The sequence below is a fragment of the Trachinotus anak genome, unplaced genomic scaffold (genome assembly GCF_046630095.1).
Source record: "Trachinotus anak isolate AG129_WGS33_773 ecotype Australia unplaced genomic scaffold, CSIRO_AGI_Tana_v1 ptg000011l, whole genome shotgun sequence".
Lineage (NCBI taxonomy): Eukaryota > Metazoa > Chordata > Actinopteri > Carangiformes > Carangidae > Trachinotus > Trachinotus anak.
The window spans coordinates 16,589,688-16,609,496 of NW_027273862.1; the positions used below are offsets into that span (position 1 = coordinate 16,589,688).

The 19,809-nt window shown below is 41.0% G+C and overlaps 1 protein-coding gene across 3 annotated transcripts in view; it reads right to left on the bottom strand.

The window, feature by feature from the left end:
* Positions 1–8,081: 8,081 nt before the first annotated feature.
* Positions 8,082–19,809, bottom strand: part of sbf2 (SET binding factor 2) — a 100,132-nt gene continuing 88,404 nt past the window's right edge. For all 3 annotated transcript variants that reach the window (XM_071488486.1, XM_071488485.1, XM_071488484.1), the window contains 10 exons: positions 19,498–19,599; positions 15,048–15,233; positions 13,790–13,916; positions 13,202–13,329; positions 11,528–11,752; positions 11,325–11,432; positions 10,999–11,189; positions 10,047–10,134; positions 9,828–9,959; positions 8,082–9,444 (listed from right to left, as the gene is read on the bottom strand). In XM_071488486.1, the coding sequence (XP_071344587.1) occupies positions 9,346–9,444; positions 9,828–9,959; positions 10,047–10,134; positions 10,999–11,189; positions 11,325–11,432; positions 11,528–11,752; positions 13,202–13,329; positions 13,790–13,916; positions 15,048–15,233; positions 19,498–19,599 (1,386 nt within the window). In that variant the 3' untranslated portion in view covers positions 8,082–9,345. The remainder of the gene's footprint in view (positions 9,445–9,827; positions 9,960–10,046; positions 10,135–10,998; positions 11,190–11,324; positions 11,433–11,527; positions 11,753–13,201; positions 13,330–13,789; positions 13,917–15,047; positions 15,234–19,497; positions 19,600–19,809) is intronic.

Here is a 19,809-nt window from a genome sequence, read left to right on the forward strand (position 1 = left end):
TCAAAGGCTTTTATTGAGAAATACACAAGTTTATGCAAAGAGTCTGTGTTTACAGTTTCAACCTTTCTTTTTCAAGACTTCTGCAATTCGCCCTGGCATCCTGGATATCAGCTTCTGGGCCAAATCCTGACTGATGGTGACCCATTCTTGCTTTATCAGTGCTTGGAGTTTGTCACAATTTCTGGGTTTTTGTTTGTCCAGCTGCCTTTTGAGGATTGACCACAGGTTCTCGATGGGATTAAGATCTGGGGAGTTTCCTGGCCATGGACCCAAAATTTCAATATTTTGATCCCTGAGCCACTTAGTTATCACTTTTGCCTTGTGACATGGTGCTCCATCATGCTGGAAAAAGTATTGTTCACCGCCAAATTGCTCGTGGATTGTTGGGCAAAGTTGCTCTTGGAGGATGTTTTGATACCATACCATACTCTCAATTGTGAGTGAGCCCACACATGAATGGTCTCAGGATGCTTCACTGTTGGCATGACACAGGACTCATGGTAGCATTCACCTTTTCTTCTCCAGACAATCCTTTTTCCAGATGTCCCAAACAGTCTGAAGGGGGCTTCATCGGAGAAAATAACTTCCCATTCCTCTGCAGTCCAATCCTAGTACTTCCTGCAGAATGTCAATCTGTCCTTGATGTTTTTCTTGGAGAGAAGTGACTTCTTTGCTGCCCTTCTTGACACCAGACCAGCATCCAAAAGTCTCCGCCTCACTGTGCGTGCAGAAACACTCACACCTGCCTGCTGCCATTCCTGAGCAAGCTCTGCACTGTTGGCGACCCGATCCCGTAGTTGAATCCTCTTTAGAAGACAGTCCTGGCACTTGCTGGACTTTCTTGGGCGCCCTGAAGCTTTCTTCACAGCAATTGAACCTCTCTCCTTGAAGTTCTTGATGATTCAGTGGATGGCTGATTTAGGTGCAATCTTACGAGCAGCTTTATCTTTGCCTGTGAAGCCCTTTTGATGCAAAGCAATGATGACAGCACGTGTTTCCTTGGAGGTAACCATGGTTGACAAAAGAAGAATGATTTCAAGCACCACTCCCTTTTAAAGCAACCATTCTGCTCTTCTAATTGAATCAGAATGACAGAGCGATATCAGCTGCCCTGTCCTCATTAACATCTTCCCCTGAGCTAATGATAAGATCATTGAGATGAGGCTAGCAGGTCATTTTGTGGCAGGGCTAATACACAGTGCCAATGAGGTTTTTATGGTTAAGTTAATTTTCATAGAAAGAACTTTGCAATTAATTGCATTTCATCTGATCACTCTTCATAGCAACTTAGAATCAATGCGAATTGTCACCATAAAAACCGAAGCAGTAAAGTTTGTGAGAAAAAAAATTTCTGTCAGTCTCAAAACTTTTGGCCACGACTGTACTGAGCCACATTATAGCCGCAGAAATTTCATTCATTTGATTTTGGATTACTTTTAATATACAGTTTTGATAAACTATGTCTTGTCAGATGGTTTTTATAACCCAAAAAAAACAACAAAAAAAACACATTCAAGCATCAGAAGCTCATTCTTGACTGTGGAATTTTTAGTCTGACAAAATAATCTTAAATCGAGACTTACTAGCTTTTTTTAGAGATGAAATTCATGAAGACATCTGAACCATTAATATGACAGTTAAGCACACTTCATCCACTGATGAAGACTGTGAGATATGGTTGAAATCTCCAGAAAAACAAGCGATAAGTGGAGCAAAAGTTAAGATTATTTTGTCAAAAATTCACATTCTTGCGCAATTTTTATTCTGCTTGGTTGAATTTCTACTTTTTTCCGTCTTTTCTCATTCCATGTGCTATGTTTGATGTAAATACTTTGCAGGTTTCATTTTTTGTTTGTTTTAACAGTTCCTCACTTTGTGAACACACTCTTGTCTGCAAACTCAAGCTTCAAGTCAATCAAAAAAGAAAATGTCGCCAGCTCTTCTCCAGTACACCATGCCTCATTCATACTTCATCAGGATGGTGTCTGAGGCTGTTTCCAGTTTCCTTTGATACAATACGTTGATCAATCCATAATCAATATGCCACCATAGATACCATGTTTACAAAACATCACAATCATCCTTCTCTTCATTCTGTGACCATGAATAGAGAGTTTGACATTACAACCACTCACAACATTTTGTAACAACTACACTTTTGCATTCTTACCCATCAATGGATAAAAAGGCTGAATATCTAAATACAAGTATGAGGCTTCTCTGAATCTCTCCCTCTCTTTGACAAACATACCCTCACCCTGATGAAGGTGAGACAGTGTGTAAAACTGGAGAAGAGCTGTGTGACGTGTTTTCAATTTAGATGTTTTTATGTTTTGACATAAACATGTTATGATTTAAGCCAGAAAAGTACACGGAGCATTTTACAGAGGGTAAGAATAGATATATTTTCCACTCTAGATCAGTTTATTAGATAAAGTTCACTGAACTGCATCCATCACAGTCAACGAAGGTGATAGAATAAAAATAAATTAAACACCATCTATTTTTTATGAAAGTTGGTAGCTGTATTCATTTCAGAAGTCTCTACATTTCATAGGTTGAAGAAAGGCTGTTTACAAATAAAGCTTTACCATTTCTTTCATTCTTTTGCCTCGCTGTCTTTATGACTCATCGACGTCCTGACATGATGAGCAGGGACCACCAGGTGTCGCCATAGGAACAGGATCCTCTGTTATTAACTGAGCAGGAATGGGAGACTGTGCTGGTGCCACAGGCTCATGTGGCAGCCACCAGCAGCATAACCCACAGCACTGACCCTCACAGTCTTCTTTTGTTTGAAAGCAAGAAAACGCTGCATGGAGGATATTTTAGGATGTTTTCGGCACCTCAGTGTGTCGCCACCACTGGGTCATGATGGTGGCCTCGGCCTTTTAACTGGTGATGCTGAGAGTGCTCACCTGTGTTAGGTATTCATAAAAAGGGCCATGCTGACTAGCTGTTGCCTTGTGTTTTTCACTCGTAAAGGATGAGACAGGTGTTTTTCTGACCAAAACCACTTCAGTGGCGCTTAACCTTAAATCTGTTTGTTTCTGAAGATGTCCATGTTAAAAAACAGGTCACAGGCACGTAGTTTCACTTTTTAAAAAGACTAAATATTTGCCTAAATCAGCTGGACATTGTTGTTTTTTTAGCGGTTTTGTTGGGGACTGTTTCAGCTAATGACTGACATCTGTGGCACACAAATATGAGGCTTTAGATACACATTTGGTCTTTTCATGGGATTTGCTGACAGCAAGAAAATAAAGACTGTCAGCAGCCTGATACTTAGAGTCAGGGTTGTTGATTAGTCATTTCATATTTTTCAAAAAGCATTGTAATTACCTGTAGGGACACATAGATTTGATCTGATGAGTGCTGATAATGACCTGATTCAACAGATCAGGTATCAGCCTCAACCTGTCCGATCCACCTTAATTACAGTTTCTTTGTCAGATTCATTCAGTTACAGTGACTCAGCTTTTAGAGCCACAGCCCTCTCTGACCTCATGTTACCTCACATAAAAATGATTCCAATAAGTCCTTCACACTGTGTGCAGGTATCAGATTGATGCTCGGTATTGGCAAATAACTGACTTGAGGCCCTGAAATCAATATCAGAGAGAAAACGTTGGATCAATCCACCCATAGTTACCTTCCTGTTTGTAAGGCAGGTCTGTAGGTGTTGTATAATATGACCTCATTGTTTCAGTTACCACAAAACAAGATTAAACACAGTGATGCACGTGACATGCAGCAGCCAGGTCTCGGTTTTGCTGCATCTGTGTCAAAACAAATCAGTTTGTGCAACAAAGGATCACTGTTCTTGCATGCACGTCAACCCTGCCCTCATGTTTCAATGAAAAAAGAGACGACATTACAGGAAGATTGTAACTGGGTGAAACTATTAGCTGTGGGTACTTGTTTGTCTCGTGTCTGCCAGCCAGCACGCACAATGAGCGTCTTTAGTTTCTGGTGTAAAAACTCTCAAACCACTTTAATTTTGTTTGTCTTTGACAGGAAGGGGAAAAAAAAGAAAGTTCAAGTCAAGTTCAGAGTTGTCAGAGCAGGAGATAAGATAAAATCCTGCATTCATACACTGATCCAACAACCAGCATCATGCAGATCTCTGATGGTGGGTTAGTGATAAGATCGGATATAGAGACACATTGCCCAAATCTCTGACCTAATGCTGTAACTCGGTATGTGGTTCATCACCAAAACAGACAAAGTAATCCAACTGCTAAATCTTTGTTGTTATGAGTGACAGTTCTTTAATTGGTGCAGAAAGACAACATTTAACACGTTAGATAAAATAAAGAAATATTCAAAAAAGGTTGGAATAAACAGCCAGTCATTGGTTTTCATTTCAGTATTTGTCTTGAACCGTAAAGCTGTTGATTTGCTGTTCACATTTATTCTGTAAGAGGTATTTATATCCCGGAATCTGAGAAAAATGTGGCGCCTTTTTTTTTTTTTTTGTCAAGACTATTCTCAGAATTGGGAGGTTCTAATCTCTGTAACTAAATTGCACAAGCCCTTGACATTCCAAATATAAGGATATCTCTAACTGTCTCACCCTCACCCCATGTGTCCGAAAAGTACCCTAATGCCCATAACCAATTCATCTGATTCCTGTCCAAAACATCCTCATCGAAACTGATTTGAAATGGGAACATTTTTGGGATTGTCTGCTGGTGAAAAAATGTCTTGCAGATGCCTGTTTTCTTGGTTAGATGACTTCCCACAGTGACCTCACAGCCCTGAGCATTTCACATGGTTGAATGGACTCTGGGTTTCTGCAGAAAAACTGGGGGTCACTTACACTGCCATGTGAAAAACATCAGGACATCAGATAAATAACTCTTAAGTGGGTCAAGGCAACAGACTTTAACGTAAACCCTCACTACCATCCTTTCAAGCTGTTATTCGCATGTGTAATTGTACTTTTCTGTTCAGTGGATAAGCGGGTGGTGTCCGGATAAGATCATCTGGAGCTGATGCAGTTGATTCATACATTTGATAATCTCCCAACTAGACCCCCATGCGCTGCAGGCAGCTGACATCATCCTGATTTCTAGGGTGGGACTCGATGATGTGTGTTGAGCCAGTGAGATCAGAGTTTGGAGTTGTTGCGGTGAATTTTGGAGCAGGTGCCCACTGAGGGCCCACAGGGCTCTCAGGCAGAAAGGCAGCGGCAAACCAGCTCTCCCCATGTTGCAGAAGCACCCAGGAAATGGAAACTGCCACAAAGCCCACATTCACTGCCACTGCAGGGATACATGGATAATAGGATTTAGAGGACGAATGAAATAAATTAGTATCATCTGTCGCTGGAGTATTTTTTTGGGGGTCCGTGGAAAGGCCAGTCGGCTTATCTTTCAAACTGTTTCCTCAGACAAGAGGCATTTACTGCAGCTGTGACTGTGCATGAAGGGTACAGTATCCAAAACGAACAGATACGTGTAACGTGTGAATTTATAGACTGCTTTTGATTTGTCTTTTTATGTGCGAGCAGCACGCTTTCAGCCAACCAAGACTAATCACATTGAACTCAGGAGAAACATTTAGCCAAGTTACACAAGATCACAGTTGCACAGCGCTGCATTTTAGTAGATGTTTTCATCAGTCATTTGTCTCCAACAGAAGAAATCACTTGTGCAGGCGATAATATATCCTTACTCACGTCATGGTTATGTAACAGCACAGATCTTTCATCTCCTAAAACCTTTACATAGATAATTTGTATGATTGTGGTATGATCCAGTCAGAGGAATCAATAATTGAATGAAATGGCTGTTGAGTAAAGCTGCCATTACTATCTCTGGAGGAAATTATTCCCATCATGCCATTCCATACAGTCCAGCTGGATAACTTCCCCTCCATCCCCCTGTTCATGGGCAGAGGTCCTAATCTCCGTACCCAAAAAACAGGAGGCTAAATATGGCAAGAACTGCCAGAGGCTGTGCAAAGATGTTAGACTGCTGCAGCTCTGCACCTGCTGCCAGTGCAAGCTAGCACCCACCACTGCCTCACCTCCAGAGAGGCCCTCTCTGCTCTTCCTCTGACCCTCAGCTTCCTCTCAGAGACAAACCTCCCTACGACCACAGGAGTCCTGTGCAGCACCGCCAACCAGGCGCCACAGAGCCTGGGCTGGGCCTCCGGCTCAGTCTAATATTCATTGCTGGCAAGTGAGACACCCATCATCATCCTCTCCAATCCCCTGTTGTTGGCTCAGAACAAAAAAAATGAGTTGCAGTGGTGTCGGATTGCCTTTCACTGAGAGAAAATCTTTATTAAAGACGATAGGAGGATGATAAGAGGCCAGAAGAACGTGGCGATTACAAATGTTTTCTTCCTGTGTCCTGACCGACATAACAAGAGTCCACAGCCTTGTTAGCAGCTGCACTGTGAGCTCAGCAGAAGTGATAACACACTGATGTTCAGCAGGAGCAGCATTAGTTTGGTTGTGAACTAAACTGAAACTGAACTGAACTGAAATTGAACCTAATGGTGGCGCTAAAAAGTCAGTAGGTCAACTTATTTAGAATGATTCATCCTGAGGGGAACCAAATCTACTGCAATGTCCTAACAACTGTGATCAGCTGTCAAACTACTGACTCACTAATTGGTAGCATGTGCTAGAGGATAGTTAGCTAACTAATTATAAGACATATTACTTATCTTTGTTTGGCTGTCTAGCTAACCTTGTCATGTGCTAAAATAAACCCCAAATATTCCTGTGGCAAACAACAGTCATCACAGATCATAAAACAAACACACAACAAAGTTAGTTTTGAAAATGTGCACCACACATGCTGCTTTAACACTTTGCGACAAACGGCAAAAATAATTCTGTTGAGTCCCTGTTTAAAAATATCAGATTATATATACATATACATACATACATATATATATATATATATATATATATATATATATATATATATATATATATATATATATATATATATATATATATTAGATCATATTCACACATGATGCTACATATCGTGCCATATGTGCAGCTGTAAATCAGTCTGGTTAATTTTAAAGGAGATACACAGTGGCAAGAAAAAGTATGTGAACCCTGCTGGTTTTCTGCATTGATTGGTTATAAAATGCGATCGATCTTCATCGAAGTCACAAGTGTAGACAAACACAGTGTCCCTAAGCTAATAACGCTTTTAAAAACATTTACAATCTTTTGTGTCTTTATTGCCATTAAACATCAAAGTGCTGGTGGATGAATATTAAGGAGAAGAAGAAGTAAGAACCCATTTGACCATAATAACTGGTTGAACCTCCTTTGGTGGCCTGGTGTGTCATCCCGCAGCATCTCCACTGAATTAAGGTCTGGGCTCTGACTGGGCCACTCGACTGGATTTCATTTCACTTTCCCCTCTGTGATGTCGAGCTGTCCAGGGTTAGAGGCAGCAACGCACCAATCCACTCTGCTTCACCTTTGGGATGATGTTTTCATGTTGGTATGCAGTGACCTTTTTTACACCTCACATAGTGCTGCGTGTTTTTCGCAAACATTTCAACCTTAGTTGAAACCTCATCCTCTGATGAAAACCATGAAATCCTCCTCAGTCCATAAAACATCTTCCCAGTAGCTTTAAGGAGTGTCAAGCTGCTCTTTGGCAAACTTCAGAGGTGCAGCAATGTTTTTTTTTTCTTATTTGAAGCGCAGCGGCTTCGGCCATGGACACCTTGCCCATGCCTGTTCAATTTACATTCAGTACACCCATGAGAGCAGATGTTAAGCAGCTCCAATGATTCCTTTAAGCCTTTAGTTGTTACTCTGGCCTTTTTACCTCAGTGTCTGTGTTGTGCTTTTGGACTCAATAATAGTAATTTTCATAAATTGTTGCAGTTTTAAATATAATACATAGATGTATGCATTATGTTTTAATACTTCTACTTGCAACCATGTGCTTTTACACTGACGTATTCCTACTTTAACTTCAGCAAAGGTTCTGAATACTTCTTCCATCACTTTGTGTTCCTTGGTGACGGCACAATACATGAACAAACCATGTGACGTTCACTCAGAAAAACAAGAACACAGGAAGCAAATAGTTTCAAGTATGTTTGATTTATTCCAAAAAAAATTAGTGTCACCACCAAACATGGTACAAAGATACAGTAATGAAAAAAGACATCTTTGAATAGTTTCATTTGTTTTTTTCTTTTTTAATGAAACTGTATAGGTTGCACAAACAGAGAACAGATATGACGAGGATCTTTGAAAACCACAATGTTCTACTTGATATATTTATTTACGTCTTTAAAAGCCCTTAAGACACAGAGCCTGTCTGGACAATCTCAACAACAAAAGAGTCTCCATTTTCAGAACAATGTTTCATCACAAACAGGGAACAGGCCACTCAGGTTTTTGCACCAGTAACGACACATTAAAAAGACTAGTTGATCACATTAGATTTGCGGTTAGAAAAGTATACTTATGTTCAGTACATACAGTATATAAAATGAAATGTCACACATGTATTTACAGAAAAACATGTAGCCACCACACTTACAGTTACACTTTTAATAAAAAATAATAATTTACATTACATGAGACAAATGTGTTAACCAGAAGTCAATAAACATTCAAAACAACAAAATAAAGAAAACATCACTTAAATAGAAAAATGTCAGGTAACTCCTTTGAACTCACTGTGCAAATTCTTTTCATTTAGTCTTTCATGAGGAAACGTCATATGTACATTGTAAAGTAATGCCTTTAGCCTCGCTGTGTCTGCATCTGTTAGAAAATCTATATTTGATAAGGAGTGCATACTTTAGAGCTAAGTGCAAACAAATTGCTTCTTAATGTTGTGCATTAAAATCTCTGAGTTTTTGGTGGTTCACACGTTTCCTTAAGCAGCAATAACCTTTCCTCATAGTAAAATATCTGATAGAAATTCTTTTATAGGTTATTTTCTATATTTCCAAAGTCTAAAATTGAACCCACAGTTTGAATGGCCAGTGATATTGCTTTGATCTATTTACAGCTTAAGTAGGATAACATTTCCTCGATAGTGCAGTCCCCTAAAACGTCAGCTTATCTTCACTTCATCCCTGTCGGAGGCACAGAATGAGGGAGCTGACAGCAGAGACAAATGCGTTCAACCGACTCTGCAGAGTGATGACAGCCTGACGAGCTGCTAAGTTACAGGCAAAGAGGTGGATGGACAGTACTCATCCCCCACTACCAGGCACTTTGTTCACTGTGGTCCCCAAATTTAAAGACATCTGAAAGCTGAGTTGAGCGGTTGTCACATCTCTGCTCTCAGCCACCTGACACCGCCTCAAATGTTCATGATACCACCTCAGTGTTCAGGCGTCAGAGATGCAGTTCTGGATCTTGTCCATCCACAGCTGAGCGCTGGGTGCATCTGAAGCACAGAAGTTGTAGACTCGCTTGCTGGTCTTCAGCTAGAGAGGTATCAGATAACAAGGATTAAATGTGGACCCAAGGGATAGAAAAGACTTGAAAGGACAACCAGCAAAGTCACAAGTACATGCTTCATATACGTCATTATTAATTTGCTAAGGCTGTTTCTCTTGCATTTTGTTGCATTTTATGTGATATTTACAGGTTTTGTTTTTTTTTTATTTCCAGCTTTTTCCACTCAGTTTTTTTAATGCACAAAGTGGAAATGAACAGAAAATCAAGTGGATGGAAATGGACATCATCTTTATGTGTCAGGTCTCGTTTTGCTAGAGCAGCCACAGTTTTCTTTCTGCTAATACACAGAGATTAGATAGTATCCTGTGTGAAGTCATTTAAAGAAGTAAAGTGGTTCCTGTATACTCACGTCAAAGAAAGCCTTTTCACTGATGTGTTTGGGAGCTCCTATAGTCGGTGTAGCGACCATCACAGACTCCACCTCTGCCAGATCGATGTGGCCTCTGCAGTTGGTGTCCTCCCCAGTGTCATAGTACCTCAGCTGTGAAGACATGAACATAACGTGAACCTGCAGCCAGTCACTCGGGCGAGGCTTTAGTGTTTACTGAGTACAATGCTGCTTGCTCACCTGGTGTTTCGTAATGTCTAATACAAACCAACGAGGTTTCCAGCCTTTCAGCAGCGCTCCACGTTTATAAAGGATCCCCTCGTAAGACCTGAACAATAACACACTGTGAGATCCAAGTGCCTTTAGACCGGATGTTATGTCTCTGGATCTTCTGGAGTACAGATGATGGTGTTGAACTACAGTGAGCGTGAACAGTCCTCCTAATCTTTCTTGTTTGCTTATATGGAGCCTTTCCCAGCATTTGTTGCACAGAAGGCAGAAAGACCAACTGAACAACACAAATACTGAGTGGTATGTTTCTCCATATGTGTAACTCCAGCACTGTTTGTACATTGTGTTCCCATTGTGTAAAGAGGCCAGAAATGGGTATTTGTGTTGCTCTGTCAGAGTAAAGATCAGGGGGTCTCTTCTAGAGGTTTCAACTCTCGTATTTCAACTTGGTCAATGTTTTCACGTATGTCTGACTTATGTTTCTGCCTCAGTAATTTAGCTGCAATGTAGAACAGTAAACATCTGGAAGCTTATATTATCCATCAATGATTTATCTTTAAGATGCAATGAATATAGAGACAATGATTTTGAGCTACAGGCTTGTTTCTTATTCACCTACATCATCTGTTAAAACATTATTTGGAATGAAAAATGTGATTAGCACATGCAAGAAAGTAAGAGAAAATAATTTACATGAAGTAGATTTTAATCACTGTTTGTCCAACTCAGTGGAAAATATCCAGATATTTGAGCCAAGAGACTGTACTTTAACCTCTCAGTAATTGTAAAATTACACACCCAGAGTTTAACAGAGTACAGACAATCCTCACAAACATGACACACAGCATACCACAGCACTGACTCATCTTCCAAAACGGGATTGGCCCCTCAGCAGCAGTTTGTAAGTGAATCAAATGTGGACTTCATATTTGTTTCGGGACTCAGGAAGTTCACCACCCACCTGTTCTCCTCGCTCTTGGGGGTGAACTGGTTGTAGAGTGTTGCGGCGCGGCGGTTGATGCCATTGGCCGTGGCTGTGCTGCGATCTTCACCCAGTGCGCTGTCTGGCAGGTGCAGCATAGAGCGCCGCTGGAAGGCCTGCAGGCTGGATGTGGGAATGAGGCCTGAGATGGACATTGACTGTTTATGGAGCTGCAAACACAAAAGACAACAAAGTGAGTGGGAAAAATACACACAAGGACAGTTTTACACATTGTACAACTGAGATTTGAGACTATTCCTTTTGTTTTTTTTTTTATGTAACGTCATCTCTATTCTAACACTCACATTTCCTTCTTGCTTGAGGTCTTCTTGAATACTGATTCTGACTCTCTCCAGAGTTGTCTGCCATTTCTCAGGTGCCTGGTTCAGCTCACCCTCCAGCTTCTCGATGTCCTGCAGTAACGATCAGGGAAGATGACAGATGCGACATGATACAAGAGCAAAACAGGATGAAACTTGGCATCAAAGGTTTGGTAACAAACTCTTACAGCGAGGAGTTTGGTGATGGCGTCAGGCTGGGCGCGGCTCACACTGCTGTAACACGGCCAAACAATCCTCCTCTTACTGTTGGAGATGGTGTCTGGCTCCTCTGAGCTCTCCAACCTCACAGCCATCATTCGCCAGTCGTAACATGGCCCCGTGGAAAGAGTCTCATCTGTGAAGAAGTCCCATTTATTCAGGCTGGGGATGCTGATCAAAGGCTTCAGGATCACCTACAACAGAAAGGTTTGAATGAGAATCAGATTTATGGCGTCCATTGTGTGAGGTGCTGTGGAAAAAGGTTGAATATCATAGAGTCATTTCTTAATGAGGATAATTTTAAAAGTCCACAATTTGTAATGGCCAAACACCGTCAAATATCAGTCTGTGTGGTATACAAGCTCCTCTCATTGGTCTACACACAGCTGAAATATAACTGGAGACATGAGGCATCATCAACATCCAGGACCCGTTCATTCTTCAGAACGAGACTGATCTCAGTGACAGGGAACTTCTGTCTGTCAGAAAACAGCAGGAACTCAAAATGATGAAATGACACATGACAAAAAAACTGCAATCATAATGTTAAAGAAAAAACTCCAAAGACTAAACTTTATCTCCTGAATTTGATATAGTATTCCTGCAACTCTACTTTGGTCAAAGATTCTTTATTTACCAATAAAAAATAGAAACAGCAGAAATGTGAAGAAGAAATCGTCAAAGTTCTTATGTCTTAAGTCAAAGGAGATAAAAAAAAAAAAAACAAAACCCTGTGCACAGGCTGCAGGACAAAAAGTACCAGTGCAGATTGGCTCGGGCAAACCTTTTAATCATCACAAATGTTTTATCTTTTTCTTACTCATGCTTGGGATTTCTTATAAACACTGCCAGGCTTCTCATTTTTAGACAGCCAATTTTATCTGCTGTAGCTAGATCCCTTACTTCAGGAAAAGTACCAACACCAAAATGTTCCATTAGGAGAAAAAGTCCTGTTTTGAAATTGTCACCTAAGTAACAAGTTACATTCCACCAAAGAAACAGTGATATATGTATCAAAAATGATTTAGTTTGACAAAGCACAAAAAAAAAATCTCTCTGTCTAGTTAATGCACCCTCTAAAAGCTGCTTGACCTTGAAGCAATAGTTTACTTTTTTGAAATTTCAGTAGACAGCTACTGGACACTGTCTTTTTGCAGTACACAGACCAACAGATGATGATGTTCATGCTGAACTGGACACAGACTGGATGCTACAGTGAATTGCGATTGCAAAGTATTATGAGAGGGGATGTGCCAGGGCTAGCTGGTTAGCATGCTAACGTCAGTAGAAGAAAAGGAGTGATGGAAATAAAAGCAAAACAACAGCTGACACTGGGGCTGATTTCCGTCAATGGAGGTAGCTCTTGGCGAGTAAAACAATGAATTTTGATGCTGAACTCACAATGTTTCTCCAAGACTGTTAATGCTAATGTTGGCTATGTGCAGCTAGCCAAAAACTGAAATATAGTAGCTTTTTTTTTTAGAACACTTTATATGACATCACAAGAGGAAAGTCAGCAGGCAGTGATTATTTGAACCACACCGTTGCTCTGCAGTGTGGCAGCTACATGACTCAGCCTTGGCTGTTGGACACAGGAGGAGCTCTGCTACGTGAAGGACAGACAGGCGGTCAGAAACACTCACCTCACTCTCTGAGGGGCTGTACAGATAGTTGAAGAAGATGGGACTCCTCCTGTGCATCCTGTTGATGCACTCCCAGATACAGATGCCTCTCCGGGCCTGCTTATCACCTTTATCCTCAAACAGCAAGCCTGTGACAAACACAGAGGAGAAGCACATGTTAAGCACATGGCCGGTTAATCTCTGATTGTTTCAGCTGATGCAACACTCCAGTCAAAAGAAGCTGTCATTCAACAAAAGGGTTTGTGTGAAAGTTTTGGCTTGCTATGGGTTTTCATAGCTGCACATTGGAGATAAGTTACAAATCTAGTCATGGTTGTATCAGGCAGTAAGTGTGCAGTGGAAGAATAGTCTTGTATAGGTTGCATTCATTAATATAGTTTTTTACATGGACATTACATGGAGAATTCATTTAAAGAAGCTGTCATTTGGTAATGGTAAAGTACTAATTCTGGGACAGTAATCTTTGGTTATATGAAAGTAACATAGAGCCAGTTGCAGTGCAGCATTTCCACAGCATAAGAAGACATAATATTAAAAATTAAATTAAAAAAAATCCCTCTTATGATTTAACTTGCAAAGGACACTGACCATGTTCCAAGCGCTCATAGTCTGAGTCCAACAGGAAGTTCTTGAAGCGGTTAGAGATGTGATGATACGCCAGGAACTTCAGATAATACTGATTAAACTCAAACTCCAGAGGATGTTGCTCCAAAATCTGCAAAGACATGAAAAGACAGAGAAAGATGGTTTGAGACAGAGAGAAAAGGTCAGAGTGTGTGTGTGTGTGTGTGTGTGTGTGTGTGTGTGTGTGTGTGTGTGTGTGTGTGTGTGTGTGTGTGTGTGTGTGTGTGTGTGACAGCTGGATCGTGTCCTTGTTTTGTGGCTTCATATCCCTCCACTGCAGAAATGACCAATTAGAAACAGGAAAGAACCTCTCCTGTGCTTGCCGGGGCAAAGGTTGGTGATATCATCACCGCCAGACACAATCCAGACTGAGCCAGGAGGACTTCAGCTCCATTGTTCCCATCCAGTGGTGTGAGGTGGCCAATGAGAGAAAAGAAGTGTTGAATATTTCAGGCCACCTGGGCCTATTGGAAAAAACAACAGCTGTTTTGGAGATGAGGCACTTCTATTTTCAGCTTTTGTCCGAATCCTCTCTCCCCCCTGTTTATAGCTCTCCAGACCCCAGCACCCCCGCCAAACTGTCTTAGCTGCCAAGCTAACAGTTTAAAAAGACAAATGCAGAAACTATGTGTTGATGTAAGTGTATGGGAGTGGGTCTCTGTGACCCCAGGAGACACAAAAAACCCCACAACATCCTCTAAAGTTAGCATTTCAGAGCGGACACAGTTTTCTGGACCTCAGCTGCATGAGCTTCATTCTTAACCCCCCGCCCCCAGCGAAATCCTGAAGCACACCCAAGCCTTCCTAGAGACTCTCAATCCCCAGAACTGCAATTTTCCACATGCAGCTCTAAACACGCACTGAATTGCAAAGGGATGCTGAAACTCATGAGTGCAGACAGCTTTACACTGATCACTGGGTTCACGGACCATCTGGGCAGCAGCCTCCCTGCACACTGTTTGCTGCAATACACTGTTGAAATTACATATCCAGCGCTAGGAAGTGCAAAACTAAACCAAATGTATGATAATGACAGCTGGACTTCTCACCTTCTTTCACCCTCTCGCATGTTTGGTTTTGGGGAATGTGATGAGCTCAGGAAGACAGTATGAATGATATTCAGTTGCGGAGGAAAAGCAGAGAGGAGTCATGTAGCAAGGGCAGAGATACTTATGTATACAAAGCGCCTGTGGAAGTGAGGATGAGTGGGGGTAAACCTCACCTGGTGCACACAATCCAGGAACTGCAGGAAGATAGGTGTAAAGCCGCTGCCCTGGCTGCTAGGACTCAGGTTGCTTCGCTGGCTGAACTTGTGGCCGAAAGACAGCCACTCCTTCTCCAGCAGCACCTGAAAACCCTCCAGAGTCCGGTAGAAAGGATCACTCAGCAGCTGCACCAAAGACACCACCTGCAGAGGGAAAGAGAAAAGGTGAAAGAAACCAAAAGTCAGAAAGTGAGGGTGACATTTCTCACAGTTTCACACAAGTCAATCCAGGTCAAACACAAGATACTCATCACCAACACCATCCATTAACAAGGAAAAGATCATTCTGCTCTGTATGTTTCTCCTGGATAGTGGTGTGTGTTTTCTTCAGGACTTTGGCAAAACAACAAAATTCCAACGTGCAATAATAAAGTTTGGTTTATATGAAAACACTGGCTTGATAATGTTCAGGAAATATATTTGATTGAGAAATTAACCTGTGTTTAGAAAGTTAAGGGAAATATATTTGACAAAAAATGGAAATACGTGAAATTAAGATAATATATATATATCATATATATATATATATATCAAACAAGGAGAACAACAACAAACTGTGAAAATATGGAATAACTGGAATGTGTGTATTAATGTCTGAGTGATCCATGACAACGTTTTATGTTATAGTATGTTTTATTTGTGTGACTGTCATGTTGCTAGATCTGAAAACCCAATAAAAATTTCAGTATTAGTTACAATTACCACCTCGTGGTTGTATGCCCCCACCAACCAGTCAAGTTGCAGGAAACATGGTCACAATTTCCCCTTCCTGAGTTACAGCATTGAATAATGGTATATGCAATAAAATTTATGCGATGTGGACCTGAGTAAGTTTTCGCTCATCCATTATGAGACGACGGCCCTTCAATACTGTAGCTCACAGTAGTGACAGTGTTTGCTACAGGTCTGACGGTGTTGACTAGAACTCAACAGCAAAGGACTGAAAAACCTTGTGCAGCACAGTCCACTGGCACGACAATCCCATTTTAAATGTAAAATGTATCTCGACAGCCTGCAATCACACGCCAATGTAAAAACATAACTAACACTACTGCTTAAGACAAAGAATATATTAAAGACTTTTTAATACCCTCTAAGGCCCTTTTGAGAAGACTAAATTAAGTGTTTTTTCAAACATTTTTATAAAACTATCTTTTTAAAACTGTATCTGTGGTTGGAAAGTATTGAAATCCATCAACAACTCACTCATATTTTGGAGTTTAAGCTGTTAAATCATTTTACCACTAGAGGAAAAGTGGGAGCAGTTCCACTACCGGTGTGAAGGTAGAAGGTAGAACATTGTAGCAAAGTCTTCAGGCACACTTGAGCTCACGCCACAACACACCAGTTGGGAACCACTTGTCTACACATATACAATATGCTTGGCCTGCTTCCCTGCCCGTGTCTCCTCCAACACAACTAATGAGGCCTGACGCGCGTGGAATGAGCGGGAAAAATAGTTCATGGCTTCCCCATGGGGTTTACAACAATATCCAGCCCTGAGTGGTAGAAAAAGCCCACTGTGCCCCGGCACTGAAATAACCCCCTAGATTATTGTGAGACTACAGCAGACTGAGGAGTGGATTTAAGAAAGAAGCAAAGCATGAGAGAGCAGAATGGATATGAGAGAGGGGCAGAGGTTTAGAGGATGAAAACAGGTTTTAAAAAGAAAGCAAGACAGTTCTGCATCCTGTCTGCTGGGTGTCTATGGTCCATGGACAGAGGCAAGAGAGCCAGAGCATATGGAGCCCATTTGCCTGTGTGGGTCAATCAGGACGTGGCGTGATGGAGCCAGTGGCCCGTGGAGAGAGATGCTCCAGGCTGAACACGTGCCTGGCATAAGAGATCCACGAAGTGCGCTTTTAAACAGCAGCCCAGGGCTTCACCAACCCCGTAAACACATTTGAAGGACAGGGGTTTGCAACACAAACATGTGCACTTTAACGGGTCAACATGGAAAATATGAGCTCAGAGAGCAAACATGCGATGAAATGCTGAGTGCATCAGCAAATAGATACTGAAAATTGATCAGGATTGAACCAGACTTTCTGTTTACATGCCTTAAAATCAGAACCATGAACTTTCATGATTAAAATCAGCAGAAATCAGTGACATATGGCTTCAAGACTTCAGATATTTTCATTATCTATCTCTACATAATCGTGTCAACAGTGACAACTGATCAGAGGATGAGAAAGTGTGGCAGAGTTTGCCAGATTGCACTGGTGTCTGTGGAGAATTTCTAATCAACGTCAACACTGAAAAATCAAATTTAAACTATTTAAAGTTACTTGTTTCTGCTTTCAATCTCAATATATGACGCTAGAAGAATAAAGGGCAACAAGACAACTCTCTTAACATAAACACCAAACACTTAGACTATAAGTAAAGCACTGTTTACCGGAGGTACTCTGTTGGTAAACAGTTGTGTGGCTGCATTTTGAATCTTTTTGTTTTATAAATCAATTTATTTGTTAGTTTCTTTTCATATTTGCCAGGCATTTTTATATTTCTTGGTTTGATTGTCACTCTGCTGCAGTGAAGTGAAGTGTTTTTTGGCTGGACTGCAACAGCAGGGCCAGCACTATAATCTGGAATGTCACTGACTGACTGACTGACTGACTGATCACATTTTTACCACTAGTCAACCAAATGCCACGTCATTGAGTTGGAGTTTCTGGCGTGAACAGGTTCTGTTGAGGCCTGCAGTGTCGCTAACCTAGCACATTGTTGCTAGATTTAGAGACTATTTTCCATACAAACTGGGTATAAAACTGTTACATGGTTGGACCGTGTATGGGTGCCAACTGGGGGCTTAGGGCTACACCTCTTGTTACCGGCAGTCTACCAAACTACTCTGGTTTTCTAGCAGCTCGGGAACTACAGGGAAGCAGAGGAGAACTTCCACTGAGCCTCGCCTCCATTACGGCAAATAAACGACTTTCATTATATGTATCATACTAAAGAAGGCAGAGGAATAACTAAACACAAGGCACACACCAAACAAGAGAGCAAGTGTGTGGGAGGGAGAGAGAGAAGTCATCACTCAAGGCTAAAGAAACTAGCAGATCTCAGCAACCGGAAATGAGGCAATAGGCTTGCTGCAACACAGCAATAAACGCCCCGTTAAGAAATAAAGGGTTTCTGCCCACTAAGAGGCTAGAGGGCTTTTAATTTGAAACAATTACAGGAAGTGGTGAGTTTGTATTAACATGTAATGCAGTAACTTTAACATGGCAAATGGGAGCGACTGAAAACAAGGGTTAGCACTAAAATACCAGTATGACCAATTATACATACCTAACAGAGGGAGTTAGAAATAAAGACCTGCCTCTAATACACGTCTGTTATGTTCTGGAGATGGAAGTAAATAAAGGCTGCTATTGTGGATCCCAGATGAATGCTGTGAGATATGCGAAAGAGAATGATATTCTGTCTCTTCTAAGTTTCTCTCTGAGTGATTTTTTTTTACGGTAAGTATAGCTGAAATCACAGCAGTCTTTGTATTTCATATACATGTTTGGTGATTTTTGTCAGACGGCGGCGCAGTTATAAATTCAGTATTTTACCCTAGGCGGCCAAGCCATACAGGTTTTGACCTAGTCTTGTTAACATGAAAAACAGTAAAAAAAAAAACAAAAAAAAACTGTCATGATATGAACAAGTGTTTTATGAACAGTCAACTATTTTCTGTCACTAATTCATCTTTAACGATTGAATATTTTAAGTTGCATTCTACAATTACAGTTTGTAGCCTTATGCAAGTTATGCTTTCATTAAAATGTTTCAAATGGCAAAATATTCAGGTTGGACCAATCATAGCATTTCATTGTTGCTTCCCACTAAAGATGATAGCTGTGTGTGTTGTAATTAATTAATTTGTCTCTTTTGATCCATGTGTTCCCTGTAGTGTTTTTATAAGGTGTTATGATTACAAAGAGGTGGAGAGAAATGTAACAAGTACCCCATCTGGACTTCAACCCCCATCTGCACCAGGGTAGTTGTAGTTACCGTACATTACACACACCAACCCCCCTCTTCTTATTCTTTCATTTACAGGCTTTTAGGTGCAGTGCAGGCATGTAATGGTGAGTGGCTGCAGGACATGTACACAAGTCTCTATCACCATTCACAGTACCACATTTTCTTATTTTTTTATGCCAGCTTTCCAACCTCTATCAAATATTTTTTAATATATCTTCTTAGTAATTCCCCTGAGGCTTTTTATATAGAAAATTTAAATCTGTAGAAAAACATGGTAACGTACCTTAAGACAAATCAAACTCTGCACCATATTAAACCTCTCTCTGTTTTTCCTTTGGCTTACAAATTGTACTCAACTCCTTCTTCACATTTTTGTGCCGTACTTGGGTGTTTATTCATAAAGATATTTGTGCATTTTTCTTACTTGAGTAGTGATGTCCCAGCCATCCTCCAGGCTGAGGAGAACAGATGAGCCGCTGTCCAGAAGCTCCCCCAGAAACAGTGCCAGCTGCAGGATCTTGTGAATCTGTGGGAGACCAAAATATGTGCGTGTGAACACACACACGCACACACACACAAATGAATCCTCTGTGCATACAGTATATGGATCTGGTCTACTGGTAAATTACTTGCAGAGTACTTCTTGTTGCCTATGAAGGGTTTCCCACAGTGTACATGTTCAATGTAAGGACAAAGGCTGCAGAGGGTCAATCAGATAACCAGCATGATAAGAGCT